Source organism: Macrosteles quadrilineatus, unplaced genomic scaffold (genome assembly GCF_028750875.1).
Source record: "Macrosteles quadrilineatus isolate MER2022 unplaced genomic scaffold, UCM_ALF_1.0 Scaffold_6__1_contigs__length_79288215, whole genome shotgun sequence".
Lineage (NCBI taxonomy): Eukaryota > Metazoa > Arthropoda > Insecta > Hemiptera > Cicadellidae > Macrosteles > Macrosteles quadrilineatus.
The window spans coordinates 64575779-64597767 of record NW_026542599.1 but is presented as its reverse complement, the minus strand read 5'-3'; the positions used below and the strand labels follow the sequence as shown (position 1 = coordinate 64597767).

At 36.7% G+C, this 21989-nt stretch overlaps 1 protein-coding gene across 1 annotated transcript in view; it reads right to left on the bottom strand.

Moving 5' to 3' along the window:
- Positions 1–21989, bottom strand: part of LOC128996508 (sodium channel protein 60E-like) — a 317588-nt gene that overhangs the window by 258337 nt on the left and 37262 nt on the right. Inside the window, exon 2 of the mRNA XM_054421885.1 lies at positions 5194–5620. Coding sequence (XP_054277860.1) covers positions 5194–5553 — 360 coding nt within the window. The 5' untranslated portion in view covers positions 5554–5620. The remainder of the gene's footprint in view (positions 1–5193; positions 5621–21989) is intronic.

The following is a 21989-nucleotide window of genomic DNA, read 5'->3' as shown; positions in this document are numbered from 1 at the left end:
TGTAACCGTGCTGGTCAAAGCCTGACGGTAGTTAGGATTTATTTACAGGTGTCAGGAATAAAAAGTGTATTCCTGGCGGTTCTGGGCAGGTGCTAGAGCGCAAATAATATAATTTAATTGCCTGTAGTAGATATTATTTTGCGTTGTACCTAGAGTTAGTTATATTACTAATAACTCTGAGGCCCGACAAACCTAGGCTGCACGATTTAGCGTGCGTAGTTGGAAGCACGAGGCCAGTAGGCTAGTAGCTAGTTTTATTAGCCTATTAACAGAAGCCCGGCTAAGCAATATAACGTTGATATAGTAGCAGTAGTGGTAATAGCAGTAGGGTTGGTATTGATTAATCATTTAATTATTTTAATTTAACCTGAACAGCTTGCTTAGTAATCCAACACGTTAGCTTGGTAGCTTGGATAGCGGAGTACCGGCTATCAGATAATATATTTATCTAGTGTTTGGAACGTATTTAATATTTATTTATCTGCTACTAAGTAGCTCAATATTTTAATAGTGCAATTGCCATTTAATTTTGCTTGTTTGGCTTGGTATTTATTGAGACCAGCTATTAGTGGTGTAGTCACTCTACCTATAGTGCACTTGTATTGTTATCTGGTATTATTATTGAGTGAACTGTTTGATTGTTAGCTTGGGCAATAGAGTTGTGTATTGGATTATAGTGGCCTAGTAGACCCCGCCTGGTGATAACACGCGTTGTGGTTTTTATTGGCAAGTCGTCGTGTAACTCACCGTGTTTTAGGCACTCTGGGCTTAACTATTGGATAGTTAGGACGAAGCCCGAGTTGCGTAGTCAGCAACGACCCCCTAGGAGTGTGGAGAATCGGCGTAGGCCTGGTAGTGATTATTGCACGTTTGTTTTGGTGACTTGTTTTTGACTTGTTCACAGTGCCCGTGTATGAGCCAGTCCTATACCGGTTAGACCCGGCTTTTGGCCTAGTGGTTTCCCTGACCTTGTCGCAGACCCTGGAACTTTACCCAGCCATTGTAGGCTGAGCTATTCCCGGCAAACGGTTGCGACTGCACGCACTGTTAATAATTATTTTTCCAGTGCAGAAAAGCAGCGTCGCATGCTAGACTCAAATCCGTAACAGTTTTACACAATAAAGACTAGATCTTTAGACTCGTGGCATTACTAAATCAATCAGTGATTGGCGGGATTTGAACCCAGGACATCAAGGACCGAAACTTAACGCTCTACGAGACCAGCTCGCACCCAATTTTTCTAGTTCTGAACTTTTTATAGATGTTATTGTTATTTTAGAATTATAAAGGAAATGATTATGGTTATCATGTGTTTTAGGTGGAGGGGTCTTTTTTCTGTTTTCAAGATAGGTCGACTCACAAATTAAGATGGGTTCGCTAGGGACACCATGACACTGCATTTGTATTTTTCCCCTCTACATTCTAACTCGGAATTGTTTTCTATATCACTGTACTTCATGCTATATCTAGGGGATCGTAGCATTATCTCCAAGATGCCAATTCATTAGTGATCGGCGGGATTTGAACCAGGAATCCTTGGGACCTAAGTTAATTTCTCTACCAGACCAGCTCGCTTCCCTAACTAATTACGGTATTGGCAACGTTGGTTAAAAACGAATTGTGGCTGGCAAGATTTGAATCCAGGTATGGAGAAAGACGTCCTATCCAAAACAACTTATAAACAGAGAAACCAGCAATAAATTAAGTGCGAATTCCAATTTTAACATTAACAATTTTTAATCTGAATAATTAGACTGAAAACCCCTGAATTGCTATCCAATTTAAGCCTACAAAATATGTTTCCCTTCATTTAATATTCAGTAGTAAGTTTTAAAGTGTAAAACAGTTCCCAGCTAGAACTGGGACTAACAAAAAATAAATAGAAAACCAGTTGCATTTTATTATATAAGTGATCGGGGTATAGAAGCGTATCAGAGCGTTGGAGACTGGGTTATACTCTGATATTGTCGGCTTTCAAAAGCACGTTATTGCTTTTAGGTTATTGGAAACAATTTTGCCAATGATTTATAAACTGTTTTCTATTCTACTAACTTGTATCAACATTTAAACTGGCTTTATCGTTTAACTTTTAGAGCGAGAACGAATATTTTTGTCGGTGAAAGATTTTATTTAAGTGTTTTGTATCGGCAGTTGAGTTTGTGTTCAATTAAATTTAGTTAGGAATATATTGTAATATTTATGATCATATTTTTTCAGTGCTTGATTCCACACCACTTGTTATAAGTGTATTCGAATTAGGCTACAAATTTTAATCAACGAGTGTTAGTATTGTTTACAAAATTAACTTAAAAAACGTAAACCTTTCGTGCAATTCAGTAAAATATTGGTTCAATGCTACAACTGTAACAATTAAACATTGTATGATCATAACTATCCCTTAATAAATAAATCATCTTGTCTTAACTCTGAAAGAATATCCTATTTAGTCTACTAGCGTTTAAAAATTGTTTAGCTTATTACAGCTTACACTATTTTGTGTACAAACTCAATTTATTCAAATTATATTATTTTCACGATTCCTTTAGTTTCTAATTCCCTTTGATTAATATACAAGTTTTGGCAGAATGGATAGTTCTGGGTTTTAAATGTGAAGATATTATCCTCCGTAAGTAATTAATAAAGAACAATATAATGGCTTTGTGCGTAGACTTTTATACTAAACATTGTAATTGCATTTTCCATCCCCTTATAAATCATCTAACGGTCTCAATCAACCTAGTCAATCATCAAAATTTACTATTAAGTATAAAAACTCCTGTGCAATAATTTCCAACCATAACCATTAAGACGATTTCCATATTTTATACTTTACTTTGATGTTTGAATAGGTTTTGAAAAATGGATACTTTAGTTTTTGGGTTTTACATGTTGAAATATTTTCTGCTGTTATCATTTAGTGGCCACGAAGCTGGAAATAATCCTGAATCCAATTTATTTAAGAGAATTCTCAAGAAACTAGATAAACTCCATACATCAAGTACACGTTGAATTTACTGACCAGAGCCAGAACAGAAGTAAGTATATTGTTGAACCCAAGGTTGGAACATAGCCAAGATTCTAGATTTCTCTTTCATCTCGACAGGATTATTGTTATATTTTTCTGATATCTTTATTCTTCAGAACACCAAACCTTTAGACGGAGTTTCAGTGAACACTGCAAATTATACGATATTTTCAAAAAGTAAAATAAATTGCTTTCCATTTTAAAGGTCCCTTTTTTAAGCTACTACTTCATAAATATTTTCAATGTGTTTTATTTAACTTTACTGTTCAATTTCTGCTTTGATAATATAATTTAACATCCAAGGTGCAATACTAACATGATTTATAGATTTTAAGGTTTATTTTAAAACTCAATGTTCTTTATGTATGTTAACTATGTAAAATTCACTCCACCCATGTTATAATCACTTTAGCTATACACACAGTGTGTAGCTAAAGTGATTATAACATATCACTATGGGAGTAAGTTTTCTGAAAAATCATTTCCTATCATATCATGCCTTTTAATCACCATATCAAATAAATAACTTAAACATAAAGTACTCTATCTTCAAGGAGAACTGGTAATATTGGAGTGAATATAAATTTGAAATAAAAATTTCACCAATATTTTAAGAATTTTTAATTTTATTTAAAAATTCTTAAAGTATTTGTGATTTTTTTATATCAAATTTATATAAAGTACTCTAATGTTTCTGTTCTAATGTTCCATCCAATAGAAGTACAAAACCAGCGCATTCCCTAACCAAAAGCGATACCAAATTAACTGGGTTTTATATAGACAACAAAATTTCTCCCCTCAACTAATGGGGGCAAGCTGATTTAGTGGTTTAGCACAGAATTTCGGTCTCCAAGATCCCTGGTTCAAATCACACCGATGGCCAATAGCTCTATGTTGTTATGCCGCAACCATATAGACCTAGCATGAAGTAATACGTAAAACGGGTTCGGACTAGAACCCTCGAGGTAAGATAGGTTACTACAGGAAAGACAGCAAAAAACCCATCTATGTCTGTTGAGTGTTAATTCTATAGCGCTTTCTTATTTTTTCGGATAATGATAAACAACTTATCATTGTTCCCTCAGTACGTATACAAGCACAATATCACCAATGAGCCAATAACCCTCTCTATGACGTCAGCCTTTATGGATGGTCTCTGATATTACAATTTCTGAGGAACCTGTTGTACGCCATGTGTTATTCAACAGAATGTTCCTAATATTGTGAAATTAAGTCTTCAGCTACCTCAAAAGAATAACTGTACATAAAATGGTGTTACGAATTTCTAATTTATCCTGGTACGAAGACGATAGTAAATAAATTTTAATCCTAACTGCACTACCAACATATAAAATCTATTTAAGTTTATTCACAATTCATAGTGATAAGTTTGATTGCTCGCATACGTCGTATGAGTAGATTTCAATTTTTATTTTAAATTTTTAGAGGTCGGCGGCCAATATCAGACATACATTTGCTTGTTCACATTAGTTTTGGACAAGTGGAGTACTCATCAAGTGAAACAACTACAAAGCAAGCGATTACACAATGTATACGTTATTGGACACGGGTTTAACAGTACCATTGACTATTCTGTGTATAGTCAATGACAGTCCTCAATATTATTAATCATATGAATACATATGAAATCAATCAATAACATTTCCAAGACTTTGACCTTCCCCCTGAATTGTGCACCTTAACCTAACTTTCAGTCCAAAAGTGTATAGCCATGAGCAAGAGCAAACGTATTTACAGTTAGGAACAAAGATAGGACCCATTTTACCAACATTCCGTCAAGTAATTTAAATATTTGAATATCGATAAGGTGCTGGCACAGCAGGAAGAAGGATTTTAAACTACATTGTTTATAAAGTCTTAGGATTGTATAGGGAGTTCCCTCACAACGGCTTTTCATTTCCTCCCCTTTTTGTTCATTTCGAGTTTGAGTCTGTATGCTGGAACCTGGCTCTCAACCCACCGTCCACCTGGGACTGGTAGACAGAGGATCGAGAGCCAGGTTCCATCATACAGACTATATAGTAGCATAGTAACTTGGCAGACTATTGGCCCACGTTCTTTCGAATCACATGGTTGCCATCGTACCCCAAAGCAGATCTATGAAGTCATCCTATCAGTAATACCTACAGACATTTCAAGGCACTTACCTCGTCATAGATGAAGTTGTCGATCTCCTCCAGAGGACGGCCGTACAGTCTGGTCGGGAACGGCTCGAACTTGCCCGGAAGTACACTCCCGTCCTCCACGCTGAGTTTGCGACGCGGCTGGAACCCATAGTCTCGCACCAGCTGAATCGTCTTACTCTCATGCTTGTCCAGGCTCTCCCGGGTGAACGGCTTCACTTGCACTTTCACTTGGGGCTTGGGGGCGCCCGAGGGGCCCGGCGTAGCCCCCGGTGGGGCCCCGTGCAAGGCCCCGGCCCCGGCCCCCGCCCGTTGTGCCTGGACGGCACGCTGGTTCGCCTGCACTTGAGGCGGTAACGCCCCAGGCAGTCTGACGGGAAACATTACGTCACACTGGTCCCTCCCTCCGTCATGGTGACGTCACTGTTGAGCCTGGCCCGGCCAATAGCACCTGTAACAAAACAGCTGAGTGTTAGTTTGGATGGTTACACTAATTAGGGGGAGTAAATCCTAGCTTTGGTTGAGAGGTTTGGTTTTGACCTAAAGCCCATCGTCAAGCATAATGATACGCTAACAAGCCTTTCCTTATAAGGATTGAGAAGAGTTGTCAAAAACACTCACACACGCACACACAGAAAGGTACAAAAAATAAAACCCTTTAACAAGATTACATGGGTCAAGTAATACAAATATTTGTTTCGGACGCGTAATGCTGCCAGAAGGACCATCATTATTTAGACTTGTAGGTTATTCTGCCAGCAACAATCTATCTTGCATGTGGACTTAACAAACTTAAAGGACTTAACAAACTCAAATCCTTTTCCATCCTTTACTTTAACGTCTTTATAATGTTACATGGTGGTATATGATATAAGGGGTTTTCTAAAAACGCTGGGTCAGACTTGTTTGACATTATACAAACAAGAACCAATATAGCTAAGATGATATTTTTTCTAGGAATAAAAATGGATTACTTCAGTCTTACAATCATTTGGACCAATCTAAACAAATACTTCATTTTCATCTTCGTTCTTTACAATACTCAGTTGTATCCCCAACATAACGTTTATATACTTTTCCTGCAGTTACCTAACAATGTACATGTTCTCTCACTGATTTGAGAAAGCAAAGTGGCCAATTCGCTCATCAGTGAGACAATGTTAACATTGTCTCACTCTAATTACTTTGTCTCACTCCATATTTGCAACGAGAAGCCACGAAATAGTGAGCGCGTAACATGCAGGCAACGTCGTATGCGCGCGAAATACGTTGGCAGCACTGGCTGTAAATCAGCTGGTCAGCTGTTGTACTGTTGTATTTGTCACTTCACATTAAATGTTATATTAAAAGTTCACTTCTGTGTAAAAATAGGTTATGTTCCTTCACCAATTTATTTGTTTTATGGTAACTGTAGGAAAAGTATAATGTGCAACTCGAGTTCAAAGTACAATTGCCTCACTCGAGAAACCATTCCTCACTCGCCTACGGCTCGTGAGTAAGGATTTCTCTCGAGTGAGTCAATTGCTCACTTTTCTCACTAGTTGCACAAATAACTATTTACTGTAATTCAAATAGTATATGTAAAGTAAACTTTAATAGTGTACGCTAACTATTTATCATCAAGCATATACTCTGTATGATTGAACCTCTCTCCTAGCCCTCTGTCTAACTAGGGGTTGGTCAATGGACGAAGGGTCATTAGACAGGTTCCGTAATACAGACTATAATAAATGGCATCACCCCTTGTAAGCATCTTTAACGTGCTCGAAAGCTTAATGGGTGTATTTTAACTACCCTTGCAAAGTGGTCCATTCTCTATTTAGCTCTGGTATGTTAAACGTTGAAATACAGCGAGAACAATAGTCATATATCACTTGAAACAGACTTCTAACGCCCAAAGGCCAATATAGTTAAACACTAGTCTTGCTCGCTTTCTATCATTGCAGAATGTAGCTTTTTTTCTGCGATAAATCAGCTGATCGTAATTCATATAAAATTCAACCCTAGGATCTATCCTTACACACTTGTGAAATCATTTCCGGAAGCGGTAACAGAAAAATGTTAGTATTTGTATGAAAACTCTAACTTAAAAGACGTTGTCATTAGAAATGTGAATGAATAGTATTACACGAAAGAATTAACACTCATAAGTTTAATTCTTTAACACATCATAAGTTTAAGTATAAACAAATGCGAGAGTTGAGATTCTGGTGGAAAACCTAATTACTAATTCAGACATTAGAGAATAATACAACTTTAGCTTACTATATTGTGCCTACTATATTTTTGCTGTTCATTTTTTTATTACAGTAACGCTTTAAAAATGTGTTATACCCCATTGCATTGATCTGTGCCCCGCTTAGCATTCTGCTCACCTCCAAAATAGGTATGAATTAATCATAACTGATTACTTGGCGTAATCCGCCTTTAAGCGGCTTTGAACGGTTATTGGAGTTGCTGACTTAATACGATCGAATCATTGTTAAACTATAATCATTCGCATTGCTTGTGCAAACCATATCTGATGACATTTGATAAGATAGACATCGGTCAATACTTTGAGAATTATATTGTATTAGGAGTCATCAACACTTTGAGACAAATTTTAAATATGGGGTTTTTATATTTGTTTATATTACATCTTCACACCTTAGGATGCTAGTTGCTTCAACATGCAAGGTTAAAGATTCGCTGAATTATTAAATTATTATAAAATTACTCGAGACATTGATGATTTGAACCCAAGACCTCACGGACCAATACCCCACCATCTACAGTTACAACAATCGGAAATAAGTATGTGTAGGGTAATACACAAAATGCACTATTTAGTTGTTTAGAATACCAAAAGTAATTTTTCAAACATTTCAGAGCTTTTAAAACTTTGTCTAAAAACATTAAAAGAACAGAAGCCTCTCTTCTTGATCGACAGAGATGTGTAATAGATATATCAAAAATTCCCCCCCCCCCCCCCAAATAAAGTAGTGGAGAAAAATCCCACAAATAACATTTTGTGTGAATAATGATGCGAATAAAGTATATCTACTTAACACTATATGTAGCAGATACACTTGAATGAAAAAGATAAAGGTTACTAGGAGATAGCTGTCCTACTGGCAGAAGCAGGGGCCTTAGTTCTTGAGGTCGCGAGTTTGAATCCCACCAATCACCAATATTTTACTCCTGTGATAATGCTACAAATTTCTATGCCAAGCCTGAATAATGTGTATGGTCTGGGATAGAACCTGGTGACCCTGGATTTAAAATGAATTAATACAAATACTATCTCATTGTCAAAAGTTTTTAAAAAATAGCACGACATTGAGTGTTTAATTTCAATATTAAATAACGTGTCTCTTCGAACTCTCAAGAACACAACACACAATCTGTTGTATCGTAAAAACAAATGTGAAAAGTGAATGATTGGTGTGAAAAGGAAATTAAGCTGGATATATTTGACGAGGAATGAGCCTGCAGTGCATGCGGGCAGCACGATATTCGGCCGGCATTGCTGGCGTGCTATATAGCCTTTGAGCACGGCACTCCTGCCAACATTGCTGTATCAACCACGTCTAGACTTTTCTTTTTTTTATGTTCACCTTCGCGTATTAGGATGCCAGCTCTCCGGATCCGTTTTTAAACGTTGGGAAAAGCCTAGATGGTTGTGGCATAAACTAAAATCTATCCATTGGCTGGAATTGAACACGGTACTTCCGAGACCAAAGCCTCGTATTGTTTAGTTCGCTCCCACATGACTAAACGCAGATTAAAGATGTTTGTACAGGAAAATGTCAACAACCTATTGACCACTATACCACCAGATGTATTGTGATTTTTAAAATGATTTAAATAACTTCTTGTTAGCATCGTACGTGCTATTAAAATATCTCTAATTACCAAAAATACGTAAAATAACATTTGTAATAATATATTGACACTTACACTGTTTACTCACAAAACGGTATATATGTTATGAAAAATGGTAGCCTAAGTGGTGAACGATTTTGATTGGACGCTCCAATCATCATGAGACCCAATTGGCGAATCCCATTCGCCCCATGGGTCTGATTATGATTGGAGTGTCCAATCGAAATCGATTACCACTTACCATTTTTATATGCATTTACCGTCTTGTGAGTGAACAGTATAAATGTAAATATAGTATTACAAGTGTTATTTGACGTATTTTATTTACGTTCAGAAAAGTAATTTGTTGATTATTTTTTATTGTATTTTCTTAGGTTAAACTTCCAAGCAAAAAATTAACTCTATGATTCACCTCATATTAGCAATTTTACGGTATTTCTTTGCACATTTCCCTCTTAAACTTAAACTTAAACTATCAACAAAGTTACTACTCAATAAAAATATCATCCGAGTTCGACCGTATTCCGTACGAAATAGTTATTTGTGTAACTAGTGGTGAAAGTGGCACTTTGCTGCACACGAGAGCAATGGTTACGAGTGATCAACCTGTCCCGTGTCCTGTGTGTTGAGGAATGATCTGGAGTGCAGCAAAGGCCTTTTTCACTCGTGTTACACATTATATTTTTCCTACAGTCACTATAAAGCATATAAATAATTAGTCTTTCAAACACTATACAACACGTTTTTAGGTTCAGCTGGCAATACAAATAGGTGCCCTAGAGAAAGTAGTACCCGTGGTCCGTATCACTCCGCAAATATGCAGCAATTAGCAGCTTCCTTGTACTATAAACAGTACAAGGAAGCCAACTTTGTCGGGTGACTGTAGGAAAAGATATTTATGTTGTATTAATTGAGAAGCAAAGCTTTGGTGAAAAAAAAAGGCAAAACAAAATCTATAAATCCGATTCAAATATAGAACAAAGCTATAAATCGCCCGCACCGCTAATTTATAAAGCTAATCCGTTTGTTTAACTGTGATGTTCAGCATGAATTGTTAATTAGGGTTGAATCAACCGCGATGTTCAATATATTCTGTTCAGAAACAACGCTGATGGAGCCAGCCATCGTTCTCATTTAATGCATTGTAATCACCTAACATTGGCTAACTAACGTAGAGTAGCGAGTAGCCGTACAGAAAACTGTTATGTGATTTTTCAGCTCTAGCTGAGCTTGTTTACTATTACGGTGTGGTTTTAGCGAATTTCCCATATAAGCTGTTACAGTAGGTAGGGTGGTAAGACCTAGACCCGGGGCCGATTTACTTTTTCGTTTTGAGATCCCCAGAGACCAAAAACACCATCCTTTTAAATTCACAATATGTCCATTAGCACGATAACTCGAGCAAAAATGATCCAATTTTAATGAAATTTGGTACAAACGTGTAAACCTTAAAAAAGAAATAATTTTGTATAGGTATTGAAGCGTTGTTGTATGCCCAACGGAGATAACTACAAAAATTGTAAATTTAAAATTCCCATGTTATTCTTATAAAGAATAAATACACGGTTGTAGTTTGCTTGTTTATGGATATAATTTAATTTAAGTTATTTAGAAATTTGGTTTATTTCATACCTATCAACATTACAATAAAAAAAAACACACCTCAATATCTTCCCTGCAGCAGCAAACCTAAGTACTTACTAAAATTACCTAATGTTTTTTTGAATTAGGAAATCAATCTGACAATTCCTAGGGAATATTTTAGTAGAAATACAGCCAGGTAAATGGAAATTCGCTTAGTCTGCAGGTTTGCTGGGGCGGGGTATTTAGGTAATCTCTCTGATTCGATCTGATTCCACATCCCGAAACGTTAAAACTTGTTTTTTTTTTATACCAATAGTGATATAAAAGTCCGCAATAAGCCTCCAAAACACCAAAAGCCCACCATCACGAAAAAGAACGTAAAACAAAGCACTGTAGTATACGTAGGTATTGTTTATTAACTAATAACTTCAATAACTCGCATTACTTACAAAGATTCTGTGTAGCGTGGCGTAGAAGGTTTATTACAAAGTGTTGTTTAAGCTACTCGTGGTTGAATTAAAAGTTGATTAAAAACTACACCCTTATAATTAACTATCTAGAATTTTTCATAATGAATTTAGAACATCTAATCTTTCTTGGTAATATAAATAACTAGCTGTACCCGCGGGCTTTGCCCCGTTTAACTTCATATGTGAGCTCGTTCGCATGGCTCAATCACGTCCTGGTTGAAGTTCGTTCGCTACGCTCACTCACCTTTACGGTTGGAGCTCGTTCGCTGCGCTCACTTGCCTTCAGGTTAGCTCGTTCGCTACGCTACCTCGCCTCCGGGTTGAAGTTCGTTCGCTACGCTCACTCACCTTTTGGTTTCAAATTAGCTGTTGTCAAATATTAAAAAAAAAATAATAGTGCTGCACTCTGTTGGTAATCCTTGTAACTTTAATGCTATTGAACATCATAGAACAGAACCAACTTGTTTAATTGAAACAGCTGTTAAGAGTCTTCATCAGTGGTAGCCATCTTGAATCTTAGTCCCATAAGACTAATGTTAACTTGGTGGCGGTATTACGTCTCTTCCGATTGTTGTAAAGATATAATTTTTATGTCAAATTAAAGGTATGGTAGTCCTCTAGCTAATGTATTGCGTAAATTGTTCATTACGAGGCTAAATTTTGAAATATGAATAAATTAGTGAGCTATAAATCAAATATTTTTTAACTACAAACTAAACCATATTTTCAAAAAATAACTAATACATTAGCTAGAAACGTGCCTTATAATCATAATACTAAATTTTGGAATTTTTATTTCCATAAATAACTGTGTAATTTTGTGACAAGTAATTACGTTGAGTTTACTGATCGGAGCGCAGCAGAGTGGCCAAGCGGGGAAACTCGTGAAGGCGGAGTGATACACTGAAGTTTCGGAGAGAGTGGCGCGAGCCCATATAATTTAAAAACTACAAATTATTGGGCAATCGTTTGCTGTATTACCACTTTTTTATGTATCCAGAACTCTTGGTACTACTTATTAGACGTGATTGATGCTGCTTTAAGCAATCAGATGATTGTGCTTCAAAATACTGTAATGAATATTAATTTTTCTTTCGATTAGGCGGATTGATTTTGAAAGCCACAGGAAGTACTTATGCGAGAATTCTTCTACGTATGTAGTGTATGAGTAAATTTAATGATGTAATGTATTGTTTTGCCTTTGTGAAGACTATGATTTAGTAATCCGGAAAGGGGCACACAAACAATGTAAGCCAACGACATAACGGCACAGGGGGCAGTGAACTAAAAAGCGCTTCTTCTACATAGAAATGAATAACAAACAGGAAACTCCAAGTCGTCTGGACCAGTCTTATCCCCTAATGAATTCTGTGTAGCTGAATATATCTTACTGAATATAGTAGTTAGAAGTACTATATCGTGTGTGATAAATAATATAGAGTGTTTTACATTCGCGAAGATTGTAGTTGTTAGTTTTACGTAGCCTACTGCAGATTTGAACAAATCCCAATATTTTTTTTCAAACAAGGAGTCTTAACTAATTTCAAGACAGAAAATCAAGTTACAGAATACACATCCCACAAAAAAACATCAAAAACTGCAAAATCTAAATGTACACATTGATAATGTGTAATTACTTATAAGATTGAAGATAACGTACTAGTATAACATTTTTAGCTTTAATCGCACCTTGCATTGCTTTGCAAGGCAAGATAGAATCAGATTTCTTATACTGACAACTGGACGCCGTGATCGCGGCAATACCATATGCATATATATACAACACTGGATCGCTGACCAGTATAGTTATTATACCCAAATCAGCAGAGTCTGTGAGTGCTATAAAAACAATAAAATTGTCTTCAGATGTTCCATAAGGATGAGAAATATACTAAGGGAGTATGTTTTATCTATGGTAGTGTTTTGTGTTGCCTTTGTGGAGATTATGATTTAGTGTCCCGAAAAGGGTGGCAACAATGTGATCAAACTAAACAGCCGCACATTGGGGCTGTAAACTAGAAAGTGCCTCTTCCTAGAAATGCCTAACAAATAAGGAAACTCCTAGTCTTCAGAACCAGTCCCATCCCCTACTGGAACTCAAACGGCTTAGGCCACTGTTACACTGTTATTACACTGATTTTAATATTTTTATTGGTAGTTGTTGATGATGTTATCATTCTAGCATTCTTATGGCCTTACCATCTTGTCGCATTATGGTTTTGTTTTAGTTTATTTCGTAGAAAACCCCAAGTAAAATAAAGTTGTAGGCCTATATACTAGCCTTATATTCAAACCTTATATACTAGCTGTGTGCCCATCATGAATTTTTAAAGCTTGGCGTTGTTAACGAATAATTTTTTTGTGGACTGTATATTTATTTACTTATTTATATATTTGCCAACGAATTTACACAAATTTTACAGTTTGATTAGGCCTAAAAACGATTATCATAACATTATAGATTACACTATCAAAACTTTCAAATAATTATTTTGTTTGTAATTTGCTTTGGTGAAAGCGTAACAAAACCCCTAATTCAATTCTGCTATTGTGTGTGTATGTCTGTTGGTAACGCATTAATGTCCTTATTTCTCAGTGTTTCTTGGAAACGATAAGAGCACCTTTGTTAATGAAAATTTCAACCCGAATAAAGTGTGCAGTAGTGAGGTTGAGGTAGTTTTTTAACTACTTTTAACCAGTGTGAAAAGTAACTTTCAATTACAGGCCTACCTTAGGGATATGCCTCATAGATCTATAAAACAATTCCTTTTATCATTAGATATAAAATATGGACTAACACGAACGGGTGACATTTAATTGCGAAGCATTCGTTTTGGCTTTGAAACTGTCAGATATTGTATTTGCGAAGGTTTATATGTATTCCTATACAGTAATAGTTTTGCCAGCATATCTGGAAAAATGCACACTAAATATGCAAACCAACTCCTGTTCTGAATATAAGGTTTCAACTTACTACAAGATTCCCGTACGTAGAACGGGCAAACAGCTAGTCTTATATAAAGAACAGCAGTTGGTTTGCATATTTTCAGATATGCTGGCGAAACTATCATATATAAACTAATACAGTATCTGACAGTTTCAAGTAAAATAAACGGTGTCAGCATTCTGACACATACTTTCTCCCATAAGTTTGTCAACAACCTTTATTATGTGTAAGCGGTGAGAGTAAATATACGAAAATGGAATTTGTACTATTTTGTTCAGAATTTAAAAAACCATAACATACCAAATTTTTATCAAAATCGTTCGGGCTATTTTTGAAAAATCCGATTTTTCCGTCATTTTATGGGGTTTTTATGGGAAAATAACATAATTTAAAATTACTTTTAAACCGTAATTTTTATAGAAATGGGATTTGCACCATTTTGTTTACAACATAAAAGACCATAACATACTACATTTTTGTCAAAATCGTTCGGGCCGTTTTTGGGAAAAACCTATTTTCCGTTATTTTATGGGGATTTATGGGAAAATCCCCATTAAAAATCAAAAGTTCTAAAAAATTGAAAAAAAAACTATCAAAATTGTAAGGACCAGAACATACTATGTTGAATAAAAACCGGATTTTTTTTAAATCCTATTTTTCGTCATTTTATGGGGTTTTTATGGGAAAATAACATAATTTACCATAACTTTTGAACCGTAATTTTTAGAGAAATGGGATTTTCACCAGTTTGTTCAGAATTTAAAGGGCTACAACATACTAAATTTTTATCAAAATCGTTCGGGCCATTTTTGAGAAAATTCGATTTTTCCGGTTTTTTATGGGTTTTTATGGGAAAATCCCCATTAAAAATCAAAATTTCAAAAAAATGAAAAAAACGCCTGGAGATACCATGAATTAGAATCTACATACCAAATTTCATCGAAATCGGACCACAGGTGTAGTCTCTAGCTCTGTACACATCCAGACACACAGACACACACACACACACACACACACACACACACACAGACATCACTTCGAAAACCACTTTTTTGGGTCCAGGGGGACCCAAAATGAATATATCCACTCAAAACTCAAACTCGAAAATTTTGACGAAAACAATACTTTCTCCATATACTATGGTATAGGGGGAGAAAGTAAAAATCTTAGTAAACATTAGAAGGAAATGTGAAAAAATAACACAATGTTGGGTTTTTGAACGTTTTAAGTTTATTTCCTAAGTAGATAGGCCATGTATTCTAGATAAAAGTACTGGTATCAAGGATTGTCGTCGAATTTGGTTATGAATAATTGTTTAGTCCTACGAACCCAAGAGATGGGCAATTGGTCTATTGGCTGTATGGTCCAGCGATTGCAGCACATAGTGGTGAGAAGACACATTGGAAAAGTGAGTTGAGCATAATTCGTAAACCTCTGTTACAATCATCCACTGCAGTTGTCACTTTACATTTACACTTTACACAGCCGCAATTGAAGTGCCGTCAATGAGTTGAAAACTTTTTTTGTAAACTGATATTGGTAACGCTAATTTAAAAAAATGTAAGTTTCCAGGCCATATACGCAACACTGATTCATGGTATTTTTCCCGGTTATCATAACTCAAGAACAATTTTATACACAAAGACTCTCTATTTTCATGTACGTTTACCCTAAAAATTATTGCACTTACGAATAATTAAATCCGTTATGTAAGGAAACACGGTGTATCTTGATAGGTATTCTAGTTGTTCAAGAGAAGACCGCGTAAAATGGCTCTTTGGCCGTAACAGACAGACAGACAGAAATTGAGATGAGACTTGTTTCGGCTTCTTTAATGTATAAAACGTAAAAATAATTTTATTAAAATTTATGATTCTGACCAATGTACAGACAAAACTCTAATTTTATTTATATAGAAGATAACAATTTGTAAACCAGTTTTACACAAATGTTGGAACTGTTCCATTGTTATAGTGTGTTTAGTCTCTATTCGTTATATTGTTTTATGTTAACTTTTTGTAGGGATTTTTGTCGTTACTAAGAATTTAATCATTCTGATTTTGCTTATTATAATCTTTTAATGCTTTCTGTTCTTTTGTAAGGCCTTATTATACTGTTTTATGTGTTGTTCAAATTATTTTCATAGAGAAACCAATACAAACTTAAATTGTATACACAGTATAAAATTATATCATATTTGTAATCCAGTTCATAAATGTTCGAACACTGTTCCATTGTTATGTCGTGTTTACTCTGTATTTGTTGCAACTAGGTGAAACCCGTCGAAATTGACGGTTACTTTCAAGGCTAAGTCATCTAACTGCGATAAATTGAGTGAAATTATACATATTTTGAGCATTTAGCATTGTTTAAAGAGTAATAAGTGTAAAAACAATAATGATATTAATTGCGTTAGTTACCAAATATCAATCATCATAAGATCATTCAATGAATAAAATATTTCCCATATTGTACGTCATCGGAGTTTTTATTAGTATGTTATCTGGAAAGAACCTTTAAATAGTGTTAAAATCGTATTGTGGATGTTTTGTAGTTAAACACTTCCGTATTTCATCAGTGTAGCCTAATGCAGATTAATCTATGATTTTATTTGAAAAAAATATCTGTTTGTTGGGATGACATGTTTTAACTTCAAAGGTTTAACAGTTACAGCGTAGGCTAAGTTTGATTTTTCCTTCGTCACGTCGCATATCCATCTGTGCCAATGGATAACCCTCTAGCACAGTTTTGAGAAATTGGTTGTGGGGTTACTGTTAAAGCTGGAATTCCTTGACATAAGGGATGTCAGTTAATTGTCTCAGCCTTATCAATTACATAAAGTTGTCAATATAATCTCTCTACGGAATGTTAGGTGTAGTGGAATATACTTGAAGTGAAGTTGGCTTTTATTCTTGAACTGTTAGGGGCCTCCTCATTTATATGGGTGTGCGGCTTCATTAACAAGAAATAATGGAAATGACATAGCAATTTGGCATTTCCAAAAAGCAAAAAAATAAATTGGCTGTTACGTAATTTATTGACGTTTACATGCATTGTTAATCAACGTATCTTATAAAGGATGGTGTGATTTAGTTTAAAAGGAATATGACCTTTCTGTCATGACAGTAGCTGCTTAAATAGTATTTACTAATTGGGCCATTTTTACAGCCAAAATGTTGTGTTATTTTCAATAATGTTACCAACCCAGTGAGCCACGGTCCGTAATATAGGCCACTGCAAATAATTTGTCAAGATAGGTGCTATTTTTAGGCAAGGTTTCTGTGTTTGGATGTTATTAGACACGGTAAGAGTACAATCAAATTATTCTCTGCAGGTGAATTATCTGTTGTAGAAATATAAGCCGAATCATAATGTCACAATGCGAGTTTGAGCATTGTGGAACTATATGGGTAAGTTACATGGATTTTTTTAGGCTGCTGCTCAGTGTACTTTAAGAATATACATTTTTGAGATAAATTAAATGGTTTTTGTTGCTGAGTAGCGCTAATAGTAAACATGCACAACCCTTTTCGTCTAATAACATTCAATGGCTCTCAAAGAGTTCAAGTTCTTATTTGTACACATATCTATATTATGTTTTCACTAAGCTGAATGAATACAACCTCTCTGAAAAGTCTGCAGTATATTGCAGTTTTCCAGCTTAATGACTTTCTAAGTCATGCACATATCTCTACATAAATATTGTAAAATGTTTATCCAGTTGCTGTAAACTACTATAAATTTAATAAAATATGGAGACGGCCCAAATGTGCACCGTGCCCTTCTGCACTTGTATTATTTTGTATTGTATTACACAATCAAAGATTTTTCCAATGATTGAAAACATGTATGACAATAATCTCATGAACCTATGATGATCTGTCTAGAATAATATGATAAACTATAGGCAAAAGCGGTGAAAAAGGTAGAAACAAACCCGTAAAATAGATATAAGATAGTTCAATGAGAAATAATTGTAGTTACTGTGTTAAAAGGATTTTCCACTGATTTCGTAATGGAACACGTTATATTGCAAAACATGACATGATACAGAAGAAAATTAATTTTAAAATCAGAAAATAAAATTGCAAATACTTCTTTTGGGCAATTTAGTAACTCGCAATAAATGTGTGTTTATTAAAATACAATTTTAAAATTAACAACCGTTTCATTAAAAAGTATTATCCACATGGCCAAAACGTAAACAAATCTGTGTTGAGCATTGGCCTACTTAAAAGGCTTCTGGGGCAGAGCCCGTAGCAATTTTACTTAGTTTTTCTTTTGATAACTCATCTACTGACCAAGACCTTTCTTTGGACACCTCTATCAAGTTTTTACGCCCAGCTGTTCTCTCAAAATAATAGTTTAATGTGACTGTGGGCCCAATTTTGTACGAAACACACACTGTTGTATGATCTCGAGTAGCCGACCCAGTGTTAGCAACAAGGGGCCAAACACTAGGAATGTAGCGCCAGCGACGTCCCTTTCACTTTCAGCAATTTTACAACCCTCGCCACCCCTACGCATGCAAAGAAAGAGAGACAGTAAAACAGCTGTCCAAGTCGATCGGGTCGACCTAGCCTCGGTCGTCAACTCGCTTTCTTTTTCTTCGCCTACAAGCGTTTGAATAGGGGCGCGGGAGAACTACTTGTGTGATGCGGCACGCGTAATACCGGCAAAAACTTTCAGGTAGTTCTACAGAGCGCCACCAGAATTGGGTCGCAGGGTCGCGTTTGAGTTGCCACTTTGCTATTGAAGACTCTTAAGGTTCATTAATTCCATTTAAATATGAGTACTCATAAGGTTAACATGGGAAACTCCAGACCCACTGGGGTGGAGCCCGAAAGTCTGATCAGAATAAAAACAACTTAGTTTTCCTATTTAATGCCTAAAGAATCAGTGTACCAAATTTCAGCCTCCTAGGTAAGTGGGAAGTGGGAGAATTAGTGATGAGTGAGTGAGTCAGTCAGTCAGTCAGTCAGTCAGTGAGGGCTTTGCCTTTTATATACATAAATAATTGGCCGTTACATCGGAGAATTTATAGTATCAGTGCGTAAATTAACGCTACATATTTCATATTTAACCGTAGAATTTCTTTCACATTTCCTGAATATTTGCAGTTATGAAATTAAACCACATGGTTTTGTGCCAATAACTAATTAAAAATGTTAGCGTCGGCTGCTAGACTTAAAAAAATTCTATATATTTAATTCCGTAAGCGGATCGGTCCCCACGAAAAATCTCGAGCTAGGAATAAGGTAGCATGGCTGTTGAGGATTCATTTTAAAGCTTAAGGTCCAAGGACGGTGGGAAAAATATCAGAAGTGTCCAAAATTAACCCTTTTCTCCACAGGCTGTCAAAGATCCAGTCATTTTTCTAATGGAAGTACTGCAACATTGTTTCTATAAGCTGTTTTAAATACCAGCTGATGTAAACATTGCGTATTTGTTTGTTAAAGTGTTTTGCTTTTAGCTTAGAATGGTGATGCAGTGAAATGTATCTTTAGGGGAAGACCGCGACTACGAAGGAGAGTATTAAAGAATGGTGCACAGCATAGGGAATGGTTTTAGGCCAAATTACAACGGAGGTGAAGGGCAGCAATTGCTGCCATGGGCCACTAGTTGCATTTTTAAAATAGCTTATAAAATTACAGAATAAAAACTATAGCTTCAAAATGTCCTTATTTCAAAACTATGTTTCCTTCAAAAGAAGAATCATAAAAACCCGTCAAGTATAGTTCGGCCGCTTAGAAAACGACCTGCGCGCTAATGCTAAACCAATGCTGGAGGAGGTCGCTTTCTAAGCGGCCGAACTATAGTTGTATCAGAATCAATTGGGAAAAATACTTCACGATTCAATGAATAGGACAACAGCTTGTGAACAGGGACGATTAAACATTAAAATTGACACTTTCCTAGGTTGTACTAATTATTTGAATTCAAAATAAAACTTAACTAGCAAATCATTGTTCAATTAAACAAAAATAAACTTACCAGCCACAAAACAGGTGCAAATAAGATGCATAGCACGAGATCCAAATAACTTGTTGGCGTGACAACCTATACGAAATCATACTCCTAGTAAATTTTCCAACCCCGCATCAACAATGGATTAGATACACGCCAGCCCCTGTGTTAAAATGTGTCTAGAAGAGTTTAATGATGACACTCACAACAGCTGATCGTAGTGCCATCAGCTATATGGAGCTACATGATCGCTACAACACAAGTGTTGGAATCTGTTGTGCATTGAAACACATTTCCTGCAATGAGTTAGCAGCGAAGTATCACGCGAAGTGAATCGATACTGGCGTGCTATGCGGCTCCGCCAACGCAAACACTACTGTCCCTCCATATACACTTGGCAGACGTGAGCTACAGGTCTACTGTACGTTACCTATACACATAGCAGTAGAGTATCTTGCTACAGTATCTGTTTTGATACTGGCGTGCTATGCGGCTCCGCCAACGCAAACACTACTGTCCCTCCATATACACTTGGCAGACGTGAGCTACAGGTCTACTGTACGTTACCTATACACATAGCAGTAGAGTATCCTGCTAACTGTATCGATACTGGCGTGCTATGCGGCTCCGCCAACGCAAACACTACTGTCCCTCCATGTACACTTGGCGGACATGAGCTACAGGTCTACTGTACGTTACCTATACACATAGCAGTAGAGTATCTTGCTAACTGTATCGATACTGGCGTGCTATGCGGCTCCGCCAACGCAAACACTACTGTCCCTCCATATACACTTGGCAGACAAAAGCTACAGGTCTACTCTACGTTACCTATACACATAGCAGTAGAGTATCTTGCTAACTGTATCGATACTGGCGTGCTATGCGGCTCCGACAACGCAAACACTACTGTCCCTCCATATACACTTGGCAGACGTGAGCTACAGGTCTACTGTATGTTACCTATACACATAGCAGTAGAGTATCTTGCTAACTGTATCGATACTGGCGTGCTATGCGGCTCCGCCAACGCAAACACTACTGTCCCTCCACATACACTTGGCAGACATGAGCTACAGGTCTACTGTACGTTACCTATACACATAGCAGTAGAGTATCTTGCTAACTGTATCAATACTGGCGTGCTATGCGGCTCCACCAACGCAAACACTACTGTCCCTCCATATACACTTGGCAGACGTGAGCTACAGGTCTACTGTACGTTACCTATTATACACATAGCAGTATCTTGCTAACTGTATCGATACTGGTGTGCTAGGCGGCTCCGCCAACGCAAACACTACTGTCCCTCCATATACACTTGTCAGACAAGAGCTACAGGTCTACTATACGTTACCTATACACATAGCAGTGAGTATCCTGCTAACTGTATCGATACTGGTGTGCTAGGCGGCTCCGCCAACGCAAACACTACTGTCCCTCCATATACACTTGGCAGACGTGAGCTACAGGTCTACTGTACGTTACCTATACACATAACAGTAAAGTATCTTGATAACTGTATCGATACTGGCGTGCTATGCGGCCCCGCCAACGCAAACACTACTGTCCCTCCATATACACTTGGCAGACGTGAGCCACAGGTCTACTGTACGTTACCTATACACATAGCAGTAGAGTATCTTGCTAACTGTATCGATACTGGCGTGCTATGCGGCTCCGCCAACGCAAACACTACTGTCCCTCCACATACACTTGGCAGACATGAGCTACAGGTCTACTGTACGTTACCTATACACATAGCAGTAGAGTATCTTGCTAACTGTATCAATACTGGCGTGCTATGCGGCTCCACCAACGCAAACACTACTGTCCCTCCATATACACTTGGCAGACGTGAGCTACAGGTCTACTGTACGTTACCTATACACATAGCAGTAGAGTATCTTGCTAACTGTATCAATACTGGCGTGCTATGCGGCTCCACCAACGCAAACACTACTGTCCCTCCATATACACTTGGC